The sequence below is a fragment of the Ranitomeya imitator genome, chromosome 5 (genome assembly GCF_032444005.1).
Source record: "Ranitomeya imitator isolate aRanImi1 chromosome 5, aRanImi1.pri, whole genome shotgun sequence".
Lineage (NCBI taxonomy): Eukaryota > Metazoa > Chordata > Amphibia > Anura > Dendrobatidae > Ranitomeya > Ranitomeya imitator.
In genome coordinates this window covers 677,569,077-677,595,559 of record NC_091286.1, presented here as the reverse complement: position 1 = coordinate 677,595,559, position 26,483 = coordinate 677,569,077, and the positions used below count along the sequence as shown (strand labels likewise).

Here is a 26,483-nt window from a genome sequence, read left to right as displayed (position 1 = left end):
GATTTCATTCTTTTCGATTTTCAGTTGGACTGTATAATAAATGATGGTTGTTTAATGATTTATATATAATGAAATGTGTGAGGAGGAGGAGAGGGAGAGAAGGAGTGCTGGAGAATGGGGAATCCAATGAGATTGGGAAAGTGTTATTATTATTAATTATATTAGTAGTAATTAAGCTCCACAATATTGAAATTAAATGCCATATTGAGATCCTACTATTAAATATTATTATTAATAATAATAAGAAGAAGAAGAAGAAAAGAAAGAAGACGAAAAAGGAGAAGAATGATGATGATGGCAAACAAGTGGTAAACATTAGTGATTGTTACATTATAGTATTAGATACAAAAGACAGAACAAGCCTCAGAAATTAATGATGCAAGACACATTAATAAAGTAAATAATATTACTTATAGGACGAAATTAAGGGGATGACTTCATCATTTACAAATCTATCTGTCTGTCTTCATACAATTATATGTTTTTATATGTATTCACATGGAAGATACATAGATAATAGATAGATAATAGATAGATACATATATAGATAATAGATAGATAGATAGAATAGATAGATAATAAATAGATAATTATAGATAATAGATAGATAATAGATTAATAATAGATAATAGATAGATAATACATTAATAATAGAATAATAGATAGATAATAAATAGATAATTATAGATAATTGATAGATAATAGATAGATAATAGATAGATAATAGATTAATAATAGATAATAGATAGATAGATAGATAGATAGATAATAGATAGATAGATAGATAGATAGATAATAGATAGATAGATAGATAGATAATAGATAGATAGATAATAGATAGATAATTATAGATAATAGATTAATAATAGATAATAGATAAATAGATTAATAATAGATAATATATAGATAATAGATAATAGATAGATAGATAATACATAACAGATAAATAGATAGATAATAGATAGATAATAAATAGATAATTATAGATAATAGATAGATAATAGATTAATAATAGATAATAGATAGATAATACATTAATAATAGCATAATAGATAGATAATAAATAGATTATAGATAATTGATAGATAATAGATAGATAATAGATAGATAATAGATTAATAATAGATAATAGATAGATAATAGATTAATAATAGATAATAGATAGATAGATAGATAAATAGATAGATAATAGATAGATAGATAGATAATAGATAGATAGATAATAGATAGATAGATAGATAGATAGATAATACATAACAGATAAATAGATAGATAATAGATAGATAGATAATAAATAGATAATTATAGATAATAGATAGATAATAGATTAATAATAGATAATATATAGATAATAGATAATAGGTAGATAATAGATAATAGGTAGATAATAGATAATAGATAGATAATAGGTAGATAAAAAATAGAATTGAAAGCCAAACTAGCAAGCAATGTAGTAATAGAGGTGCCAAAACCTTCCAGGCATGGAGCAATCCACCAAATAATTCCAAAAAATGAAGACAGATAGATAATAGATAAATGATGAATGGTAGATAATAGAAACTAGCTAGATAGAGCAGTAATCTCAACTTCAATGTAAATCCATGCTGGGAATTGTAGTTCTCCTGTGCAGCATGATATACAGAGTTCTATGGCTCTGATCGCACTTGTGACCTCCTGGCAGCACTAACTTGTTAACCCATTCATGCCATTACCGGGGGGATCACCGGCAGAGGAACACTAATAGGGGGACGTGGGAGCGGGGTCAACCGACATGTGGTCAGTGGTCACAGGGTCCTGGCTCCAGGGCCGGCCTCGGAAGGGTTAACCGTAAATTGTCCTAAAGTGAGAGCAATGTAATGAGCAGGTAGAAGACCCCCATCCTCCTCCTCCTGCCCCCGCAGCAGTAACATGGAGGAGTTGTGGTAGTTAATGAGAAGAGTCATGTCTGCTGGTGCAGGGGATGTGCTGGCATGCTGCTGCTGCTGCTGCTGCTGCTGGTGCAGGGGATGTGCTGGCATGCTGCTGCTGCTGCTGCTGCTGCTGCTGGTGCAGGGGATGTGCTGGCATGCTGCTGCTGCTGCTGCTGCTGCTGGTGCTGGTGCAGGGGATGTGCTGGCATGCTGCTGCTGCTGCTGCTGCTGCTGCTGGTGCAGGGGATGTGCTGGCATGCTGCTGCTGCTGCTGCTGGTGCAGGGGATGTGCTGGCATGCTGCTGCTGCTGCTGCTGCTGGTGCAGGGGATGTGCTGGCATGCTGCTGCTGCTGCTGCTGCTGCTGGTGCTGGTGCAGGGGATGTGCTGGCATGCTGCTGCTGCTGCTGCTGCTGCTGCTGGTGCAGGGGATGTGCTGGCATGCTGCTGCTGCTGCTGCTGGTGCAGGGGATGTGCTGGCATGCTGCTGCTGCTGCTGCTGCTGGTGCAGGGGATGTGCTGGCATGCTGCTGCTGCTGCTGCTGCTGGTGCAGGGGATGTGCTGGCATGCTGCTGCTGCTGCTGCTGCCACTTAATAGTCACTCAGAGCATCGTAAAGATTTAATTAGGACAGAAGATGCCAGCAAGTAGTAGAGTTGTAATGACTCCTGCAGCCACTCCTTTCCCTGCTGTGTGCTCTGGAGCTGCTGGACACATGATCACAATGGGATCCACTGGCACATGATCACTTGTAGGTGACAGTCCCCTATCTGCAGCCGCCATGTTGGTTGTCAGTAACTCTGATGATCAGGAGAGGAGGCACAAGGTCATTATATTCACTGGAGCTTCAGTCACTTACTGTCTGAGCTCTACACTGGTGGCCTCAGGTGGTGTGTAGGGGCTGCAGGCAAGGAAAGGGTTAATCAGCACCATGCCAATCAAGAGAACAGGCATGATGGAAGCCAGGGCTAGACATTAACCCTGTGCTGTCCATAAGGGACCTGCTGGTGATCTATACAGCATCTCTATGCCACCTTTACCTGATCTACAGGTGATGTCTAATTATTGGGGAGACGGTGGAGTTGGGATTGGGGGATGGGCGGTCGTACTTGGCCCCTAGTGTTGGGGGCCTATATGATTCGGTTAAGATAGAATGTGCCAAAACCAAAGCTTTCCTCAGGTGGGGGCAGATAAAAAGCCAAACTCTATGTCCTATCAGTGTCGTCCATAGGAGGTCTCTACAAGATGTGGGCGCACTGTGACTGATAAGGTATGTGCACACGTTGCGGATTTTGCTGCGGATCGGCAGCAGTTTCCCATGAGTTTACAGCACAATGTAAACTTATGGGAAACCCGAAAACGCTGTGCCCATGCTGCGGAAAAAAACGCAGCGTTTTATTTTCCGCAGCATGTCAATTCTTTGTGCGGAATCCGCAGCGTTTTTACATCTGCTCCAATAGAAAACTGCAGATGTAAAAACGCAGCGGAATCCACAATAGAAACCGCGATAAATCCGCAGTAAAAAAACGCAGCGGTTTTGCACTGCGGATTTATCAAATCTGCTGCGGAAAAATGCGCAGAGGCTCATTCTACGTGTGCACATTACAGTATAGCAGGGTTTTTGCTCACTTTTTTTTTCTTGTAGGTTTTAATGTTTTGTGGCCAATGTGAACATGCGTTTAACCTCTGCATGTGTACCAACTCAAGTTTAGCTCAATTTTTGTGTGTTTTTTTCTCTGTATTGTTGAATTCTGTGCAAGCCGGGGTGTGGCCTCCCTGTTTCTGAGCTAGAGACTATATATAAGTCTGGTGTCTCACTGGTTGGGCCCAGTCCTGTTGTCTGCCCTTATTCACACTGAGGTCAACATTGACACATGGTAAGGTTTTAATATTAGACCCCGTAGGACTGTCCTGATCAGAGTTACATTGTCAATGGCGGGATGGATTCTGTGCTATTATTTGATCAAAAACAGTATTGCTAAAAACTCTGTGTTATCTAAATGCACTTTTGCTTTTTTACTTAGTTACACCAGGGTTTATTGCTCACTTTTTCTCTTGTAGGTTTTAATGTGAGTGATACATTGTAGCCACCGGCCTGTGTATACTGTGTACTGTGTGTGATACATTGTAGCCTCCATCCTGTATATACTGTGTACTGTGTGTGATACATTGTAGTCACCGGCCTGTGTATACTGTGTACTGTGTGTGATACATTGTAGCCTCCATCCTGTGTATACTGTGTACTGTGTGTGATACATTGTAGTCTCCAGCCTGTGTATACTGTGTACTGTGTGTGATACATTGTAGTCACCAGCCTGTGTATACTGTGTACTGTGTGTGATACATTGTAGCCTCCATCCTGTGTATACTGTGTACTGTGTGATACATTGTAGTCTCCATCCTGTGTATACTGTGTACTGTGTGATACATTGCAGTCTCCAGCCTGTATATACTGTGTACTGTGTGTGATACATTGTAGCCTCCAGCCTGTGTATACTGTGTACTGTGTGATACATTGTAGCCTCCAGCCTGTGTATACTGTGTACTGTGTGTGATACATTGTAGCCTCCATCCTGTGTATACTGTGTACTGTGTGATACATTGTAGCCTCCAGCCTGTGTATACTGTGTACTGTGTGATACATTGCAGTCTCCAGCCTGTATATACTGTGTACTGTGTGTGATACATTGTAGCCTCCATCCTGTGTATACTGTGTACTGTGTGTGATACATTGTAGTCACCAGCCTGTGTATACTGTGTACTGTGTGTGATACATTGTAGCCTCCATCCTGTGTATACTGTGTACTGTGTGTGATACATTGTAGCCTCCAGCCTGTATATACTGTGTACTGTGTGTGATACATTGTAGTCTCCAGCCTGTGTATACTGTGTACTGTGTGTGATACATTGTAGCCTCCAGCCTGTGTATAATGTGTACTGTGTGTGATACATTGTAGCCTCCAGCCTGTGTATACTGTGTACTGTGTGTGATACATTGTAGCCTCCAGCCTGTATATACTGTGTACTGTGTGTGATACATTGTAGCCTCCATCCTGTGTATACTGTGTACTGTGTGTGATACATTGTAGCCTCCAGCCTGTATATACTGTGTACTGTGTGTGATACATTGTAGTCTCCAGCCTGTGTATACTGTGTACTGTGTGTGATACATTGTAGCCTCCAGCCTGTATATACTGTGTACTGTGTGTGATACATTGTAGCCTCCATCCTGTGTATACTGTGTACTGTGTGTGATACATTGTAGCCTCCAGCCTGTATATACTGTGTACTGTGTGTGATACATTGTAGCCTCCAGCCTGTATATACTGTGTACTGTGTGTGATACATTGTAGCCTCCATCCTGTGTATACTGTGTACTGTGTGTGATACATTGTAGCCTCCAGCCTGTATATACTGTGTACTGTGTGTGATACATTGTAGTCTCCAGCCTGTGTATACTGTGTACTGTGTGTGATACATTGTAGTCACCAGCCTGTGTATACTGTGTACTGTGTGTGATACATTGTAGCCTCCATCCTGTGTATACTGTGTACTGTGTGTGATACATTGTAGCCTCCAGCCTGTATATACTGTGTACTGTGTGTGATACATTGTAGTCTCCAGCCTGTATATACTGTGTACTGTGTGTGATACATTGTAGCCTCCAGCCTGTATATACTGTGTACTGTGTGTGATACATTGTAGTCTCCAGCCTGTGTATACTGTGTACTGTGTGTGATACATTGTAGCCTCCATCCTGTGTATACTGTGTACTGTGTGTGATACATTGTAGCCTCCAGCCTGTATATACTGTGTACTGTGTGTGATACATTGTAGTCTCCAGCCTGTGTATACTGTGTACTGTGTGTGATACATTGTAGCCTCCAGCCTGTGTATAATGTGTACTGTGTGTGATACATTGTAGCCTCCAGCCTGTATATACTGTGTACTGTGTGTGATACATTGTAGTCTCCAGCCTGTGTATACTGTGTACTGTGTGTGATACATTGTAGTCACCAGCCTGTGTATACTGTGTACTGTGTGTGATACATTGTAGTCACCAGCCTGTGTGTACTGTGTACTGTGTGTGATACATTGTAGTCTCCAGCCTGTGTATACTGTGTACTGTGTGTGACACACTGTAGCCACCAGCCTGTGTATACTGTGTACTGTGTGTGATACATTGTAGTCACCAGCCTGTGTGTACTGTGTACTGTGTGTGATACATTGTAGCCTCCATCCTGTGTATACTGTGTACTGTGTGATACATTGTAGCCTCCAGCCTGTGTATACTGTGTACTGTGTGTGATACATTGTAGTCACCAGCCTGTGTATACTGTGTACTGTGTGTGATACATTGTAGCCTCCATCCTGTGTATACTGTGTACTGTGTGATACATTGTAGCCTCCAGCCTGTGTATACTGTGTACTGTGTGTGATACATTGTAGTCACCAGCCTGTGTATACTGTGTACTGTGTGTGATACATTGTAGCCTCCAGCCTGTGTATACTGTGTACTGTGTGATACATTGCAGTCTCCAGCCTGTATATACTGTGTACTGTGTGTGATACATTGTAGTCACCAGCCTGTGTATACTGTGTACTGTGTGATACATTGTAGCCTCCAGCCTGTGTATACTGTGTACTGTGTGATACATTGTAGCCTCCAGCCTGTGTATACTGTGTACTGTGTGTGATACATTGTAGTCACCAGCCTGTGTATACTGTGTACTGTGTGTGATACATTGTAGCCTCCAGCCTGTGTATACTGTGTACTGTGTGATACATTGCAGTCTCCAGCCTGTATATACTGTGTACTGTGTGTGATACATTGTAGTCACCAGCCTGTGTATACTGTGTACTGTGTGTGATACATTGTAGCCTCCAGCCTGTGTATACTGTGTACTGTGTGTGATACATTGTAGCCTCCAGCCTGTATATACTGTGTACTGTGTGTGATACATTGTAGTCTCCAGCCTGTGTATACTGTGTACTGTGTGTGATACATTGTAGCCTCCAGCCTGTGTATAATGTGTACTGTGTGTGATACATTGTAGCCTCCAGCCTGTGTATAATGTGTACTGTGTGTGATACATTGTAGCCTCCAGCCTGTATATACTGTGTACTGTGTGTGATACATTGTAGTCACCAGCCTGTGTATACTGTGTACTGTGTGTGATACATTGTAGTCTCCAGCCTGTGTATACTGTGTACTGTGTGTGATACATTGTAGTCTCCAGCCTGTGTATACTGTGTACTGTGTGTGATACATTGTAGTCACCAGCCTGTGCATACTGTGTACTGTGTGTGATAGTGTAGCCTCCAGCCTGTGTATACTGTGTACTGTGTGTGATACATTGTAGTCACCAGCCTGTGTATACTGTGTACTGTGTGTGATACATTGTAGTCACCAGCCTGTGTATACTGTGTACTGTGTGTGATACATTGTAGTCACCAGCCTGTGTATACTGTGTACTGTGTGTGATACATTGTAGTCTCCAGCCTGTGTATACTGTGTACACTGTGTGTGATACATTGTAGTCACCAGCCTGTGTATACTGTGTACTGTGTGTGATACATTGTAGTCACCAGCCTGTGTATACTGTGTACTGTGTGTGATACATTGTAGTCTCCAGCCTGTGTATACTGTGTACTGTGTGTGATACATTGTAGTCACCAGCCTGTGTATACTGTGTACTGTGTGTGATACATTGTAGTCACCAGCCTGTGTATACTGTGTACTGTGTGTGATACATTGTAGTCTCCAGCCTGTGTATACTGTGTACTGTGTGTGATACATTGTAGTCACCGGCCTGTGTATACTGTGTACTGTGTGTGTGATACATTGTAGTCTCCAGCCTGTGTATACTGTGTACTGTGTGTGATACATTGTAGTCTCCAGCCTGTGTATACTGTGTACTGTGTGTGATACATTGTAGTCTCCAGCCTGTGTATACTGTGTACTGTGTGTGATACATTGTAGTCACCAGCCTGTGTATACTGTGTACTGTGTGTGATACATTGTAGTCTCCAGCCTGTGTATACTGTGTACTGTGTGTGATACATTGTAGTCTCCAGCCTGTGTATACTGTGTACTGTGTGTGATACATTGTAGCCACCGGCCTGTGTATACTGTGTACTGTGTGTGATACATTGTAGCCTCCAGCCTGTGTATACTGTGTACTGTGTGTGATACATTGTAGCCACCAGCCTGTGTATACTGTGTACTGTGTGTGATACATTGTAGTCTCCAGCCTGTGTATACTGTGTACTGTGTGTGATACATTGTAGTCACCGGCCTGTGTATACTGTGTACTGTGTGTGTGATACATTGTAGTCTCCAGCCTGTGTATACTGTGTACTGTGTGTGATACATTGTAGCCACCAGCCTGTGTATACTGTGTACTGTGTGTGATACATTGTAGTCACCGGCCTGTGTATACTGTGTACTGTGTGTGATACATTGTAGTCACCAGCCTGTGTATACTGTGTACTGTGTGTGATACATTGTAGTCTCCAGCCTGTGTATACTGTGTACTGTGTGTGATACATTGTAGTCACCGGCCTGTGTATACTGTGTACTGTGTGTGTGATACATTGTAGACTCCAGCCTGTGTATACTGTGTACTGTGTGTGATACATTGTAGTCACCAGCCTGTGTATACTGTGTACTGTGTGTGATACATTGTAGTCACCAGCCTGTGTATACTGTGTACTGTGTGTGATACATTGTAGTCTCCAGCCTGTGTATACTGTGTACTGTGTGTGATACATTGTAGTCTCCAGCCTGTGTATACTGTGTACTGTGTGTGATACATTGTAGTCTCCAGCCTGTGTATACTGTGTACTGTGTGTGATACATTGTAGCCTCCATCCTGTATATACTGTGTACTGTGTGTGATACATTGTAGTCTCCAGCCTGTATATACTGTGTACTGTGTGTGATACATTGTAGTCACCAGCCTGTATATACTGTGTACTGTGTGTGATACATTGTAGTCTCCAGCCTGTGTATACTGTGTACACTGTGTGTGATACATTGTAGCCACCGGCCTGTGTATACTGTGTACTGTGTGTGATACATTGTAGTCACCAGCCTGTGTATACTGTGTACTGTGTGTGATACATTGTAGTCACCAGCCTGTGTATACTGTGTACTGTGTGTGATACATTGTAGTCTCCAGCCTGTGTATACTGTGTACTGTGTGTGATACATTGTAGTCACCAGCCTGTGTATACTGTGTACTGTGTGTGATACATTGTAGCCTCCATCCTGTGTATACTGTGTACTGTGTGTGATACATTGTAGTCTCCAGCCTGTGTATACTGTGTACTGTGTGTGATACATTGTAGTCACCGGCCTGTGTACACTGTGTACTGTGTGTGATACATTGTAGCCACCGGCCTGTGTATACTGTGTACTGTGTGTGATACATTGTAGCCACCGGCCTGTATATACTGTGTACTGTGTGTGATACATTGTAGCCACCGGCCTGTGTATACTGTGTACTGTGTGTGATACATTGTAGCCTCCAGCCTGTGTATACTGTGTACTGTGTGTGATACATTGTAGTCTCCAGCCTGTATATACTGTGTACTGTGTGATACATTGTAGTCTCCAGCCTGTGTATACTGTGTACTGTGTGTGATACATTGTAGTCACCAGCCTGTGTATACTGTGTACTGTGTGATACATTGTAGTCTCCAGCCTGTGTATACTGTGTACTGTGTGTGATACATTGTAGCCTCCAGCCTGTGTATACTGTGTACTGTGTGTGATACATTGTAGTCACCAGCCTGTGTATACTGTGTACTGTGTGTGATACATTGTAGTCTCCAGCCTGTGTATACTGTGTACTGTGAGTGATACATTGTAGCCACCGGCCTGTATATACTGTGTACTGTGTGTGATACATTGTAGCCACCGGCCTGTGTATACTGTGTACTGTGTGTGATACATTGTAGCCTCCAGCCTGTGTATACTGTGTACTGTGTGTGATACATTGTAGTCTCCAGCCTGTATATACTGTGTACTGTGTGATACATTGTAGTCTCCAGCCTGTGTATACTGTGTACTGTGTGTGATACATTGTAGTCACCAGCCTGTGTATACTGTGTACTGTGTGTGATACATTGTAGTCACCAGCCTGTGTATACTGTGTACTGTGTGATACATTGTAGTCTCCAGCCTGTGTATACTGTGTACTGTGTGTGATACATTGTAGCCTCCAGCCTGTGTATACTGTGTACTGTGTGTGATACATTGTAGTCTCCAGCCTGTGTATACTGTGTACTGTGTGTGATACATTGTAGTCACCGGCCTGTGTACACTGTGTACTGTGTGTGATACATTGTAGCCACCGGCCTGTGTATACTGTGTACTGTGTGTGATACATTGTAGCCACCGGCCTGTATATACTGTGTACTGTGTGTGATACATTGTAGCCACCGGCCTGTGTATACTGTGTACTGTGTGTGATACATTGTAGCCTCCAGCCTGTGTATACTGTGTACTGTGTGTGATACATTGTAGCCTCCAGCCTGTGTATACTGTGTACTGTGTGTGATACATTGTAGTCTCCAGCCTGTGTATACTGTGTACTGTGTGTGATACATTGTAGTCACCAGCCTGTGTATACTGTGTACTGTGAGTGATACATTGTAGTCACCAGCCTGTGTATACTGTGTACTGTGTGATACATTGTAGTCTCCAGCCTGTGTATAATGTGTACTGTGTGTGATACATTGTAGTCACCAGCCTGTGTATACTGTGTACTGTGTGTGATACATTGTAGTCACCAGCCTGTGTATACTGTGTGTGATACATTGTAGCCTCCAGCCTGTGTATACTGTGTACTATGTGTGATACATTGTAGTGTCCAGCCTGTATATACTGTGTACTGTGTGTGATACATTGTAGTCTCCAGCCTGTGTATACTGTGTACTATGTGTGATACATTGTAGTCACCAGCCTGTGTATACTGTGTACTGTGTGTGATACATTGTAGCCTCCATCCTGTGTATACTGTGTACTGTGTGTGATACATTGTAGCCTCCATCCTGTGTATACTGTGTACTGTGTGTGATACATTGTAGTCTCCAGCCTGTATATACTGTGTACTGTGTGTGATACATTGTAGCCTCCATCCTGTGTATACTGTGTACTGTGTGTGATACATTGTAGCCTCCATCCTGTGTATACTGTGTACTGTGTGTGATACATTGTAGTCTCCAGCCTGTATATACTGTGTACTGTGTGTGACACATTGTAGCCACCAGCCTGTGTATACTGTGTACTGTGTGTGATACATTATAGCCTCCATCCTGTGTATACTGTGTACTGTGTGTGATACATTGTAGTCACCGGCCTGTGTATACTGTGTACTGTGTGATACATTGTAGTCTCCAGCCTGTGTATACTGTGTGTGATACATTGTAGTCTCCAGCCTGTGTATACTGTGTACTATGTGTGATACATTGTAGTCTCCAGCCTGTATATACTGTGTACTGTGTGTGATACATTGTAGTCTCCAGCCTGTGTATACTGTGTACTGTGTGTGATACATTGTAGCCACCAGCCTGTGTATACTGTGTACTGTGTGTGATACATTGTAGCCTCCAGCCTGTGTATACTGTGTACTGTGTGTGATACATTGTAGCCACCAGCCTGTGTATACTGTGTACTGTGTGTGATACATTGTAGTCACCAGCCTGTGTATACTGTGTACTGTGTGTGATACATTGTAGTCTCCAGCCTATGTATACTGTGTACTGTGTGTGATACATTGTAGTCTCCAGCCTGTGTATACTGTGTACTGTGTGTGATACATTGTAGCCTCCAGCCTGTGTATACTGTGTACACTGTGTGTGATACATTGTAGTCACCAGCCTGTGTATACTGTGTACTGTGTGTGATACATTGTAGTCTCCAGCCTGTGTATACTGTGTACACTGTGTGTGATACATTGTAGTCTCCAGCCTGTATATACTGTGTACTGTGTGTGATACATTGTAGTCTCCAGCCTGTGTATACTGTGTACTATGTGTGATACATTGTAGTCTCCAGCCTGTGTATACTGTGTACTGTGTGTGATACATTGTAGCCTCCAGCCTGTGTATACTGTGTACTGTGTGTGATACATTGTAGCCTCCAGCCTGTGTATACTGTGTACTGTGTGTGATACATTGTGGCCTCCAGCCTGTGTATACTGTGTACTGTGTGTGATACATTGTAGCCACCAGCCTGTGTATACTGTGTACTGTGTGTGATACATTGTAGCCTCCAGCCTGTGTATACTGTGTACTGTGTGTGATACATTGTGGCCTCCAGCCTGTGTATACTGTGTACTGTGTGTGATACATTGTAGCCTCCAGCCTGTGTATACTGTGTACTGTGTGTGATACATTGTGGCCTCCAGCCTGTGTATACTGTGTACTGTGTGTGATACATTGTAGTCACCAGCCTGTGTATACTGTGTACTGTGTGTGATACATTGTAGTCACCAGCCTGTGTATACTGTGTACTGTGTGTGATACATTGTAGTCTCCAGCCTGTGTATACTGTGTACACTGTGTGTGATACATTGTAGTCTCCAGCCTGTGTATACTGTGTACTGTGTGTGATACATTGTAGTCTCCAGCCTGTGTATACTGTGTACACTGTGTGTGATACATTGTAGTCTCCAGCCTGTATATACTGTGTACTGTGTGTGATACATTGTAGTCTCCAGCCTGTGTATACTGTGTACACTGTGTGTGATACATTGTAGTCTCCAGCCTGTATATACTGTGTACTGTGTGTGATACATTGTAGTCTCCAGCCTGTGTGCCTGTGTATACTGTGTACTGTGTGTGATACATTGTAGTCACCAGCCTGTGTATACTGTGTACTGTGTGTGATACATTGTAGTCACCAGCCTGTGTATACTGTGTACTGTGTGTGATACATTGTAGTCACCAGCCTGTGTATACTGTGTACTGTGTGTGATACATTGTAGCCACCAGCCTGTGTATACTGTGTACACTGTGTGTGATACATTGTAGTCTCCAGCCTGTATATACTGTGTACTGTGTGTGATACATTGTAGTCTCCAGCCTGTGTATACTGTGTACACTGTGTGTGATACATTGTAGTCTCCAGCCTGTATATACTGTGTACTGTGTGTGATACATTGTAGTCTCCAGCCTGTGTATACTGTGTACTGTGTGTGATACATTGTGGCCTCCAGCCTGTGTATACTGTGTACTGTGTGTGATACATTGTAGTCACCAGCCTGTGTATACTGTGTACTGTGTGTGATACATTGTAGTCACCAGCCTGTGTATACTGTGTACTGTGTGTGATACATTGTAGTCTCCAGCCTGTGTATACTGTGTACTGTGTGTGATACATTGTAGTCTCCAGCCTGTATATACTGTGTACTGTGTGTGATACATTGTAGTCACCAGCCTGTGTATACTGTGTACACTGTGTGTGATACATTGTAGTCTCCAGCCTGTGTATACTGTGTACTGTGTGTGACACATTGTAGCCACCAGCCTGTGTATACTGTGTACTGTGTGTGATACATTGTAGTCACCAGCCTGTGTATACTGTGTACACTGTGTGTGATACATTGTAGTCTCCAGCCTGTGTATACTGTGTACTGTGTGTGATACATTGTAGTCACCAGCCTGTGTATACTGTGTACACTGTGTGTGATACATTGTAGTCTCCAGCCTGTGTATACTGTGTACTGTGTGTGATACATTGTAGTCACCAGCCTGTGTATACTGTGTACTGTGTGTGATACATTGTAGTCACCAGCCTGTGTATACTGTGTACTGTGTGTGATACATTGTAGTCACCAGCCTGTGTGTACTGTGTACTGTGTGTGATACATTGTAGTCTCCAGCCTGTGTATACTGTGTACTGTGTGTGATACATTGTAGCCACCAGCCTGTGTATACTGTGTACTGTGTGTGACACATTGTAGCCACCAGCCTGTGTATACTGTGTACTGTGTGTGATACATTGTAGCCACCAGCCTGTGTATACTGTGTACTGTGTGTGATACATTGTAGTCACCAGCCTGTGTATACTGTGTACACTGTGTGTGATACATTGTAGTCTCCAGCCTGTGTATACTGTGTACTGTGTGTGATACATTGTAGCCTCCAGCCTGTGTATACTGTGTACTGTGTGTGATACATTGTAGCCTCCAGCCTGTGTATACTGTGTACTGTGTGTGATACATTGTAGCCTCCAGCCTGTGTATACTGTGTACTGTGTGTGATACATTGTAGTCACCGGCCTGTGTATACTGTGTACACTGTGTGTGATACATTGTAGCCTCCAGCCTGTGTATACTGTGTACTGTGTGTGATACATTGTAGTCACCAGCCTGTGTATACTGTGTACTGTGTGTGATACATTGTAGTCTCCAGCCTGTGTATACTGTGTACTGTGTGTGACACATTGTAGCCACCAGCCTGTGTATACTGTGTACTGTGTGTGACACACTGTAGCCACCAGCCTGTGTATACTGTGTACTGTGTGTGATACATTGTAGTCACCAGCCTGTGTATACTGTGTACTGTGTGTGACACATTGTAGCCACCAGCCTGTGTATACTGTGTACTGTGTGTGACACATTGTAGCCACCAGCCTGTGTATACTGTGTACTGTGTGTGACACACTGTAGCCACCAGCCTGTGTATACTGTGTACTGTGTGTGATACATTGTAGCCTCCAGCCTGTGTATACTGTGTACTGTGTGTGACACATTGTAGCCACCAGCCTGTGTATACTGTGTACTGTGTGTGACACATTGTAGCCACCAGCCTGTGTATACTGTGTACTGTGTGTGACACACTGTAGCCACCAGCCTGTGTATACTGTGTACTGTGTGTGATACATTGTAGCCTCCAGCCTGTGTATACTGTGTACTGTGTGTGATACATTGTAGCCACCATCCTGTGTATACTGTGTACTGTGTGTGATACATTGTAGCCTCCAGCCTGTGTATACTGTGTACTGTGTGTGATACATTGTAGTCTCCAGCCTGTGTATACTGTGTACTGTGTGTGATACATTGTAGCCACCTGTGAGATTTTATTTTGGAGAAGTAACAATGTATCACCTGGATCTTTATTCACCTGTGTTCTGTAATGAGGGAGGGCTGTCACTTCACATATCTGTCCCTCTGGAGTTCAGACCTTAATAATTATACAGTTAGATGACAAGAAATAGAAGCAAAGAGAGAAGAACAGAGTGTGATAAAGTGCTAGAAAAAGGGTGAAACAAGAGATTTGCTCATTGAAGGAAACTACACACGAATGAAATGTAGAAGATGGAAATGTCACCAAACACAAAACTGCTAAAGTGAGAAGGTTGTGGGTGAAGATTGTAAGTGTGCAGCCACTAAGGAGGCAGTGGGGAGCATCATGTAGCAATTATCCCATAAAGTCACATGACATATATATATAAATAAACATGAGAGATATACAATTATTTCCATGCCAGCTCTGCCATTTCATGTATAGGAATCCAGTATATAGAAACCATCTAATAGTATTGTATCCATTTATTTCTTTTTTCCCTTCTTCTATAAATTTGTGTACACTATTCAACATTAAAACTGCAACACCAAAAGGGAAAAGCTATCCATTTCCTCTTTCTTTCTTTCTTTCTTTCTTTCTTTCTTTTTCCTTCCTTCTTTCTATCTCTATATCTTAAACTCTTCAACCTTGAAATTGGAAAACTAACATGTAAAAATATTTTTTCCTTTCTTTCTTTTTTGTTCTTTCGTTCTCCGTATCTTCACTGTTCAACATTGAAATTGCCACATTCAGATGGAAAAAATCTATCCATTTCCCCTTTTCTTTCTCTTTCTTTTTCTTTCTTTCTTTTTCTTCCCTTCCTTTGTATCTGAAACTCTTCAACTTGAAATTGCAACACTAAGATTGGAAAAAATAACTTCCTTTCCTTTCTCTCTTTCTTTTTCTCTCTTTCTCTGTCTTTTTCTTTCTCTCTCTTTATTCCTTCTTTCTTTTTTCTTTCTGTATTTCCTTCTTCTTTCCTTTCTTCTTTCTTTCTTTCTTTCTTTCTTCTTTCTTTATTTCTTTCTTTCTCTTTCTCTCTTTCTCTGTCTTCCTCTTTCTTTCTCTCTTTATTCCTTCTTTCCTTCTTTCTTTTTTCTTTCTGTCTTTATTTCTTTCTTTCTCTTTCTTTCTCTTTCTCATGTCTTTCTCTCTCTTTATTCCTTCTTCCCTCTCTTTATTCCTTCTTTCCCTCTCTTTATTCCTTCTTTCCCTCTCTTTATTCCTTCTTTCCCTCTCTTTATTCCTTCTTTCCCTCTTATTCCTTCTTTCCTTCTTTCCTTCTTCTTTCTGTCTTTCCTTCTTTCTTTTTTCTTTCTGTCTTTCCTTCCTTCCTCTTTCTTTCTCTCTGTCTTTCTTTCTCTCTCTTTCTCTCTCTCTCTTTCTCTCTCTCTCTTTCTCTCTCTCTCTTTCTCTCTTTCTCTCTCTTTCTTTCTCTCTTTCTTTCTCTCTCTCTTTCTCTCTCTCTTTCTCTCTCTTTCTCTCTCTTTTCTCTCTCTTTCTCGCTTTCTTTCTCTTTCTCTCTCTCTCTCTTTCTCTCTCTTTCTCTCTCTCTCCTCTCTTTCTCTCTCTCTTTCTTTCTTTCTCTCTCTCTTTCTCTCTCTCTTTCTTTCTCTTTCTTTCTTTCTCTTTCTCTCTTTCTTTCTCTCTCTCTCTCTCTCTTTCTCTCTCTCTTTCTTTCTCTTTCTCTCTCTCTTTCTTTCTCTTTCTCTCTCTTTTCTTTCTCTCTTTCTCTCTCTCTCTCTCTCTTTTCTCTCTCTCTCTCTCCTTTCTCTCTCTCTTCTCTCTCTCTTTCTCTCTCTCTTTCTCTCTCTCTTTCTCCTCTCTTCTCTCTCTCTCTTCTCTTTCTTTTCTCTCTCTCTTTCTATCTCTCTTTCTTTCTCTCTCTCTCTCTCTTCTCTTTCTCTCTCTCTCTTCTCTTTTCTCTCTCTTTCTTTCTCTCTTTCTCTCTCTTTCTCTCTCTCTTTCTCTCTCTTTCTCTTTCTCTTTTTCTCTCTCTCTCTTTCTCTCTCTCTCTTCTTTCTCTCTTTCTCTCTCTCTCTCTCTCTTTCTCTTTCTCTCCTCTTTCTCTTTCTCTCTTTCTCTCTCTCTTTCTCTCTCTCTCTTTCTCTCTCTCTTTCTCTCTCTCTTTCTCTCTCTTTCTCTTTCTCTCTTTCTTTCTCTTTCTCTCTCTCTCTTTCTCTGTCTTCCTTCCATCATTCCTTTCCTTTCCTCTGCCCCCATAATCCATCCCCTGGAGCCCCCCCCCGATCACACCTACCTGTAGGTCGTCCATGCTGGGGTGGCCGATGCCGTGCAGGGACAGGCTGTCGCCCATGCCGGAGTCCAGGCCGTGGTGGGCCGAGTGGAGCAGCACGTCCGGCCGCCGCACCGAGTGGTAGTCCCTCCGGGGGTCCAGGCCTGACAGCTGGGGCAGGGAGGCTCGGGGCTGCGGTAACAGGGACCCCGTGTCCGAGCTGACGTCCTGCCTCTGGCGCTGCCCCCACGGGTGCTGCTGCGGCTGGTGCAGAGGATTTAAGGAGTACGGGTCGTTGACGTGGGAGTACGGGTCCTGGCTCTGGTGGTAGGGCAGCGGCTGGTAGGGCGGAGGGAAGTACGGAGGCTGGAAGTCCGAGGACGGCGTGTGTGACAGCGGAGGGGCGCTGGAGTACGGTCCCTGGGAGACGGAGCCCAGCTGGGACAGGCGGGAGCTGTGGCCGGGCACACCGTCATGGCGGTCCTGGAAGGCGAGAGGAGGCTTGTCAGGCATGGCAGAGCAAGACATGGCGACAATAAGGAACTATGTTCTTAGAAATATTCATTCCACCTTCTCCCAGGCCCTTTTCCTTCCTTCCCCCTCTTCCTTTCCTAACTTTTCCTTCTCATTCTTTTCCTCTTGCATTAATTAACCTTTTTTCCCCCCTCTGTTGATCGTTCTTTGAATTTATCTTCTTACTTGTTTAATAGAACAAGTTTGACATCACTGTGTTATGTTTTATCACTCATCTTATTATTTATAAACTATAATCCCCTTCCCATAAATTGTAAAAAAAAAAAAAAAAGCCCCCCAAACAAAAAGGGAATGTTGTTGAAAAATGCTACATGGCCTATAAATGGTAAAAAAATATATATATAAAAAATAAAATAATATCAAAAGAAGTCATATCAAATCTGCCCCTTCCATTTCCATTCAGACTGATTGTGGCCTGTGCAATCACTGAGGAAAGTGAAATGTATCCAGACATGATATCTCAATAGTGCAGCAATAGGATTGCACTCGTTAAATATTGACAATTAAAGAAACATAATAGGTGATCGAAGACTTCTGGGGATTTCAGCTTCTGAAATTGTAGAATGAAATGATAAAGAAACACACAAATGAAAGGCCATCACATAGAAACAGGAAAACCAAAACTGTTGGGAATTATATGAAATAACAACAAATCCTAATCTGACCAAGTAAGCAGGAAAAAACAATACAAAATGTGGCAAGGATATTAGTTACAAATCCGAATCTGACCAAATAAGAAGGAAAAACAATACAAAATGTGACCAGAATATTAGTTATAAATCCTAATCTGACCAAATACGAAGGAAAAACAATACAAAATGTGACCAGAATATTAGTTACAAATCCTAATCTGACCAATTTAGCAGGAAAAACAATACAAAATGTGACCAGAATATTAGTTACAAATCCTAATCTGACCAAGTAAGCACAAAAAAAAAATACAAAATGTGACCAGAATATTAGTTACAAATCCTAATCTGACCAAATAAGCAGGAAAAACAATACAAAATGTGACCAGAATATTAGTTACAAATCCTAATCTGACCAAGTAAGCACGAAAAACAATACAAAATGTGCCAAGGATATTAGTTACAAATCCTAATCTGACCAAATATGCACAAAAGACAATACAAAATGTGACCAGAATATTAGTTTCAAATCCTAATCTGACCAAGTAAGCACGAAAAACAATACAAAATGTGACCAGGATATTAGATTAAACTCTTAGTTTAGTATACCATTAGTAAAACAATTAATTAGTTAGCAATTATCCTATTGATCTACAACAGTAAAAAAAGAAATCCAACCTAATATGATAAGAAATTCAAATATAAAAATAAAGAAATTAGACACTAGTTTAAATAAGGAAAATTAAATTAAATAATAAATACACTTAAAAAGGAATCCAGGTTATATTATAAGAGGAAAGGTTCCAAAAAAAACAACAACAAAACAGAATAAAGTAACACAAATAAACAAATCTCCCCTCTGTACCAGTCTGTCACTGTAAATTTGTTTACTGTAAATATCTATAAACTCTATGTAACCCCTTTCTCATGTACAGCACCATGGAATTAATGGCGCTATATAAATAAATAATAATTAATAATAATAGTAATAACAAATAAACAACGCAAAATAGAATTTAAAAATATCCTAAGAAAAAATAGGAAATTGCTTACAAAACCAGAACAGTGCAGAAGTTTAGCTTATCCCAGCTGGAAAAAGAGAGATAAAAAAAAAACAGCAAAGCAGATTAAAGCAACAAAAAAATAAATTAAATAAAGCAAAATAGAATATAAAAAAAATCCTAAAAATAAATAGGAAATTACTTGCAAAACTAGAACAATGCAGAAGTGTAGCTTATCCCAGTTAGGAAAAGAGGGATAAAAAGAAAGAAAGAAAGAAACAAACAAACAACAAAAAACAACAAAATAAAGGAAAAAATAAATAAAATAAAACAAAGTAGAATTTAAAAAATTCTAAAAATAAATAGGAAAATGCTTACAAAAACCAGAACAATGCAGAAGTTTAGCTTATCCCAGCTAGGAAAAGAGGGATAATAAAACAACAAAACAGAATAAAGCAACAAAATAATAAATAAAATTAAGCAAAATAGAATATTAAAAAAATCCTAAAAATAAATCCTAAAAATAAATAGGAAATCGCTTACAAAAACCAGAACAATGCAGAAGTATAGCTTATCCCAGTTAGGAAAAGAGGGATAAAAAAAAAAAAAACAGAATAAAGGAAAGAAAAACAAATTAAATAAAACAAAATAGAATAAAAAAAATCCTAAAAATAAATAGGAAATTGCTTACAAAAACCAGAACAATGCAGAACTTTAGCTTATCCCAGTTAGGAAAAGAGGGGTAAAAACACACACACACACACACACACACACACACACACACACACACACACACACACACACACACACACACAAAAGTCAGAATAAAGAAAAAAATAAAAATAAAATAAAACAAAATAGAATAAAAAAAAATCCTAAAAATAAATAGGAAATTGCTTAGAAAAACCAGAACAATGCAGAGGTATAGCTTATCCCAGTTAGGAAAAGAGGGATACAAAACAAAAAAAAAAAACAGAATAAAGAAAAAAAACTAAAAATAAATAAAATAAAACAAAATAGAATAAAAAAAATCCTAAAAATAAATAGGAAATTGCTTAGAAAAACCAGAACAATGCAGAAGTTTAGCTCATCTCATCTTGGAAAAATCCATGGAAAAGAAGGTATTTTCAAGAAGAAAAAAAAAATCAGTCCAAATCGCCAACAGCAATATCTGGAGAATTTTTTTTTTTTTTGTCTCCAGCTGACTATGGTCCACTCCTAATAATAAGAATACAGAGAAAGCCCAGCTGTAGCTACAATGATTGCCCTAAATGACTAAAGCCAAAGGCGTTAAAGGGAGATGAGGGGAAGAAAAGAAAAAAAAAAAAGAAATAATGGAAGCAATGAACTCACCATAGCTGAATAGGTGTGTACTAACATCTGGACACAATGCGGAGCCTTCAAGGGTTAAATCGAGTAAAAGGCTTTACTATGGGATGGGAACCCTACAAGAACACTGCCTGACTTAGATCCAGGTCTATCCATCAAATAATGGGCAAATATTAGGGAGTGTGGATTGTCCTCCTCCAAGCTCCTCTTCCACCCAAGGCTAGGCTGACAATGCTAGCAGGACCCTTCCCACCAATGCTTACACCGCCTCACAATCATTGATATTCATGACTATTAATATTACACCAAGGCAGCAGGAAGCTCCTCCATCCAGCCAGCTCTCTAGCTCCCCTACTATTGTAAATGACGTTCATTCAGTGGAGAATTACTAGATGTAATCAGACAAGGGGGCTGGCCAGAGGAAGTCTTGGCTAAAAGTTTACCAGTGGTAGGATGAACAACTGTCAATGAAAGGAGATGGAGGATTTTTTATTTTTTTTAAATGCACAGCCCCTACTGGAATATGGAATGAGTTAGGTGCTAGAGGCTAAAGAAAAAAAAAAAAAAGGTTTCCTTCTTTCACTTAATTATACCTTGCTAATAGCCCTCGGTGATCAACACTTCTCCTTTAAGCAAATAAACAAAGGGCTTTTGCACAGCAGACAAGAGGGTGCTGGGCAGAGTGTGGCGCATAGGGAATAAAAAAAAAAAAGGATTTTTTTTTTAAATTTTTTTTTTTTCTTTCTCCTTTTTCTTACAGAAAGCGAATTTCTAGCTTCATGGATGGCCACGGGCAATTTCTTTACTGTCTTTTGATGTCTTGCGAACTAGCAAAACCGGTCTGCCTGTCATTATTATCTGCTTGTTTTGGAACATAGTTCTGCATTTTAACCCAAGTTTGTGAATATCCCAGATGACCCTTTTTTTTTGTTGTGTTTTTTTTTCAGTATAGATATACATTTTAAGCAGATTTTATGCTCGAATATTATTTTCGGGATATGCTATAAAGGAGGTCAGAAGAAAGCTGCCTATAGGCGCCATATTAGCAATTGTCGCAAAGGTTTTTATAGGGCGCTGGACAGTGGGGGGTGTCACGGGGGGGGGGGGGGCGAAGTTTAATAACTGATTGTGTTGTATAGAAATGATAGAATTAATTAACTATTGCGAGAAGGAGAGGAAGATGATTAAATATATACAAAGACATGGAAAAATGAAGAAAAGTGGCAGAAGGGGCTCATAGGATGAAAGAGCCCCCTGAAATAGAGGAGGACACTACACATAGAGAAGAGGGGGCAGAAAGAGGGGAGACTGACCCAAAATAGGGCAAAGATAATAGGAGATGGAAGAGAAATAGGGGGCACAGGGTGAAGCAGAGAGGACCCTGCAATATGGGGAAGAGTGGGGGTACACAGATGTAACAGAGGACAGAAAGAAGAGGCACAGAGTCGGAAAGTGGGGCAAAGACAATAGGAGATGGGAAGGAAAGGCAGAAAGAGGGGGCGAAAGAAAGAGAGAAGCCTGAAGGAGGAAAGGTAGAGGGGACAGAAAAGAGGGGAACGTGCAAAAAAGAAGGTAGGGGATAAACTGAGACTGGGCACAAGGAGAAGGAAAAGGGCAAGATGGAGGGCACAGAAGGGGCTGGAGCTAAACTATGGCACAATGAGAGGGCACACAGAAATAAAGGGGCACAGAGACATACAGTCAGGGGGCACAGAGAGACATACAGTCAGGGGGCACACAGAAATAAAGGGGGCACAGAGACACTCAGACAGGGGGCACAGAGACATACAGACAGGGGGCACACAGAAATAAAGGGGGCACAGAGAGACACACAGACAGGGGGCACACAGAAATAAAGGGGGCACAGAGACACACAGGGGGCACAAAAAGAGACACACAGACAGGGGGCACAGAGACACACAGACAGGGGCACACAGAAATAAAGGGGGTACAACGAAACACACAGACAGGGGGGCACAGAGAGACACACAGACGGGGCACACTGAAATAAAGGGGGCACAGAGAGACACAGACAGGGGCACACTGAAATAAAGGGGGCACAGAGAGACACAGACAGGGGCACACTGAAATAAAGAAGGCACAGAGAGACACACAGACATTGGGCACAGAGAGACACACAGACAGGGGGCACACAGAAATAAAGGGGGCACAGAGACACACATATATGGGGCACAGAAAGACACAAGACAGGGGGCATACAGAGACAGGGGGTACAGAGAGACACACATATAGGGGGCACAGAGAGATACAGACTGGGGGCACACAGACATACATATAGGGGGCACAGAGACAGGGGGTACAGGGAGACAGGCAGGGGGCACACAGAGACAGGTGCACAGATAGACTCACATATAGGGGGCACAGAGATACACAGACAGGGGACACAGATATATACACACACAGGGGGCTCACAGAGATACAGACCGGGGGCACAGATAGGCACAGACGGGGCACAGAGGGGGCAGCACCGCTTTGCATTGCGCGTATCTAATTCAGCATATGCCGGATTATTGCAGCGTTCCGCTGATTATTAGCGTGACCGGCGCTATAGAGAGGGAGCCGGCTGCCTGCAGGGAGTGGGGGGCCCCTCCAGCCCCCAATGCACAACCTCCATCATGTGTCCTCCACCCTCGGCTCCGGCCATCAACCTGCAGGGAAGAAAGTCTGCAGCTCCTGAAGTTCTCCAGCCGGTGTAACCATCAACCAGGGTCAGGACTGAGGGGTCCTAGCCCCCAACCTGCAGGGGCCACACACCCGAATCACCCGGCCACAGGCATCATCTCTATGGGGGAAAGACCCTGCCAAAGTCAGCACCCCCCAGAGAGAAGGGACCCCTGCTGAACTCTTATATATGGACGTGGGTGTATGTATATGTGTGTGTGTATATGTATATATATATATATGTATATATATATATATATATATATATATATATATATATATATATATATATATATATATAGATATACTGTAAATATATATAAATAACTATGCATTGTATATACACACTCACTGCAAGTGTATATACAATTACACAATGCATAAATATATATGTGTATGTATGATTGATAGATATATATATCAATAGATGTAATTTATGCGCAAGTTTTTGTGCATGAGAAAATGTTGAAATTTCAAGCATGGAAAAAAAAAAAAAAACGAAATGTAACAATCAGATGTAGAATAATATTATTCAATCATAGAATATATCGGGCAAACAATATATACGTGTGGAAAATGTAAAAAAAAAATGCAAAGACGAGTAGAAAAAAAGATAAAATGTCCACCATATAGAGCAGCGGGGTAAACTAAACGCAGCAATGCATAGAAAATATCAAATCTAAATTCTATGTAACTTATAATGTCCAGACCTTGTAGGAAAAGTGTATAATGCACAAGATACCGAGTGTGCTACATATCATATACACATGGTGCAGAATACATAGATGGGCGCTTAAAATAGTGATTAGATTGCTCTTCATGATCTATATATAGGTAAAGGTATAGACTATGTATAATATAATGTATAAAATGCGAGGACAATGGTTAAGGTTTACACAACGTGTATAGACTCTGTGTAAAATATATGTATATGTATATGTATGTATATATATATATATATATATATATATATATATATATATATATATATATATATATAATTACATAAGGGACACAGAGTGTATATTGTACTGCTGGATAATCTGTCTGTATAAATGTATAGACTATGTAAGCAGATGTATAACTGCTGCATAAAAGATAAAATACAGAGAGTGATCTAAACCCAATGTGTGGGATTGTACAGCAGATATCGCACGGATCTGGTCTAGTCTGGATTGTAGTCAATATATAGACGCGTTCATTGTACGGGAAATGAATATAAATCCGAGAGTGAAGAGAACATATATTGTAGATAAAGTCCCGCACAGATCGATGTGGACAGATGAAGATGGAGACTTTGTATCTGCTGTAGATAATCAGCAGGGAATATAATATATGAGGGATGATTATACTGCCATGATGTGCGGTGTATACAACAAGGATTAGAAGAAGGACAAGTGGAGAAACTCGGTGTCATGATGGAAGTTATCATTTTGGGCGAATTTTGGAAACTTTATTTTTCCCACTTGGAAAGTCTTATAAAAGAAATACACAAAGTCTGGGAAGTGTGAAGAATAGAAGAATGCAGGGGAAGTTTATAATGGAGGGAGATAGTAATAAGGTGAGTTCTAAAGTGCAGGAGCTGGGGACGGTCAGTGTGTGGATGTGTCCTGTGTGGATGTGTCCTGTGTGGATGTGTCCTGTGTGGATGTGTCCTGTGTGGATCTGTCCTGTGTGGATCCGTCCTGTGTGGATCCGTCCTGTGTGGATGTGTCCTGTGTGGATCCGTCCTGTGTGGATCTGTCCTGTGTGGATGTGTCCTGTGTGGATGTGTCCTGTGTGGATCTGCCCTGTGTGGATCTGCCCTGTGTGGATCTGCCCTGTGTGGATCTGTCCTGTGTGGATGTGTCCTGTGTGGATCTGCCCTGTGTGGATCTGTCCTGTGTGGAGCAGGGTTGGGATCTGTCCTGTGTGGATCTGTCCTGTGTGGATGTGTCCTGTGTGGATCTGCCCTGTGTGGATCTGTCCTGTGTGGAGCAGGGTTGGGATCTGTCCTGTGTGGATCTGTCCTGTGTGGATGTGTCCTGTGTGGAGCAGGGTTGGGATCCGTCCTGTGTGGATCCGTCCTGTGTGGAGCAGGGTGGGGATGGAGCAGGGATACAATGTCGCCTTTACCTCGTAGATATCTTCATACTTGACATTCTCCACCAGTTTCCAGAGCATCGTGGCCGAGTGTTCAGTGTGTGCTGGGCGCATTCATGTGAGGAGCAGATGTCTGCAGTCACTCACTCCCTGTCTGTAATGATCCACACACGACTGAAGGTGGGGGGGACCCACTCCACGGAGCAGCAGCAACAAAAGGCTGAGCTACAGCAGCCGGCTCCTGCCCCTCATCCATCAGATGCCTGCACCACCCTGTGTGTGGGGATGTGAGGGGGGACAGGGGGTCTGCAGCTAAGGATAAGGGGTCTGCAGCCAGGCAGAGGGGGTCTGCAGCCAGGGACAGGGGGTCTGCAGCCAGGGATAAGGGGTCTGCAGCCAGGAATAAGGGGTCTGCAGCCAGGGACAGGGGGTGTACTGGGACAGGAGGTCGGTGCACAAGCTCTGCAGGACGGATAATTGTCCGTGTAAAGAGGGAAAGTGGATACATGAAGGGGGCTACTAAGTATTATATATATATATATATATATATCTCCTATAGATGGATCACACAACATCCCAAACTCATTCCCAGAGTCCATCCTCATCTACCCAAACTGCACTACTCATATACATCTATCTACAGCTAACTTCTTTCTTTCTTTCTTTCTTTCTTTCTTTCTTTCTTTCTTTCTTTCTTTCTTTCTTTCTTTCTTTCTTTCCTTCCTTTTCCTCATTATCAATGTCTATCGATCTCACATCAAATATAATTATCTATCTATCTATCTATCTATCTATCTATTAATCTATCTATCTATTATGTATCTATTATCTATCTATTATCTATCTATCTATCTATCTATCTATCTATCTATCTATCTATTATCTATCTATCTATCTATCTATCTATTATCTATCTATCATCTATCTATTATCTATTATCTATCATCTATCTATTATCTATCTATCTATCATCTATCTATTATCTATTATCTATTATCTAT

General features: G+C 41.5%; 1 protein-coding gene across 2 annotated transcripts in view; it reads right to left on the bottom strand.

The window, feature by feature from the left end:
* TFAP2B (transcription factor AP-2 beta) overlaps window positions 1–25,671 on the bottom strand; it is a 59,328-nt gene extending 33,657 nt beyond the window's left edge. The window contains exons 1-2 of one of the 2 annotated variants that reach the window (XM_069728351.1): window positions 25,516–25,671; window positions 17,250–17,708 (exon numbers count right to left, since the gene is read on the bottom strand). In XM_069728351.1, the coding sequence (XP_069584452.1) occupies window positions 17,250–17,708; window positions 25,516–25,596 (540 nt within the window). In that variant the 5' untranslated portion in view covers window positions 25,597–25,671. Of the gene's footprint in view, window positions 1–17,249; window positions 17,709–20,742; window positions 20,955–25,515 lie in introns of those variants that run through there. The other variant, XM_069728352.1, reaches the window with a different exon arrangement.
* Window positions 25,672–26,483: the final 812 nt, after the last annotated feature.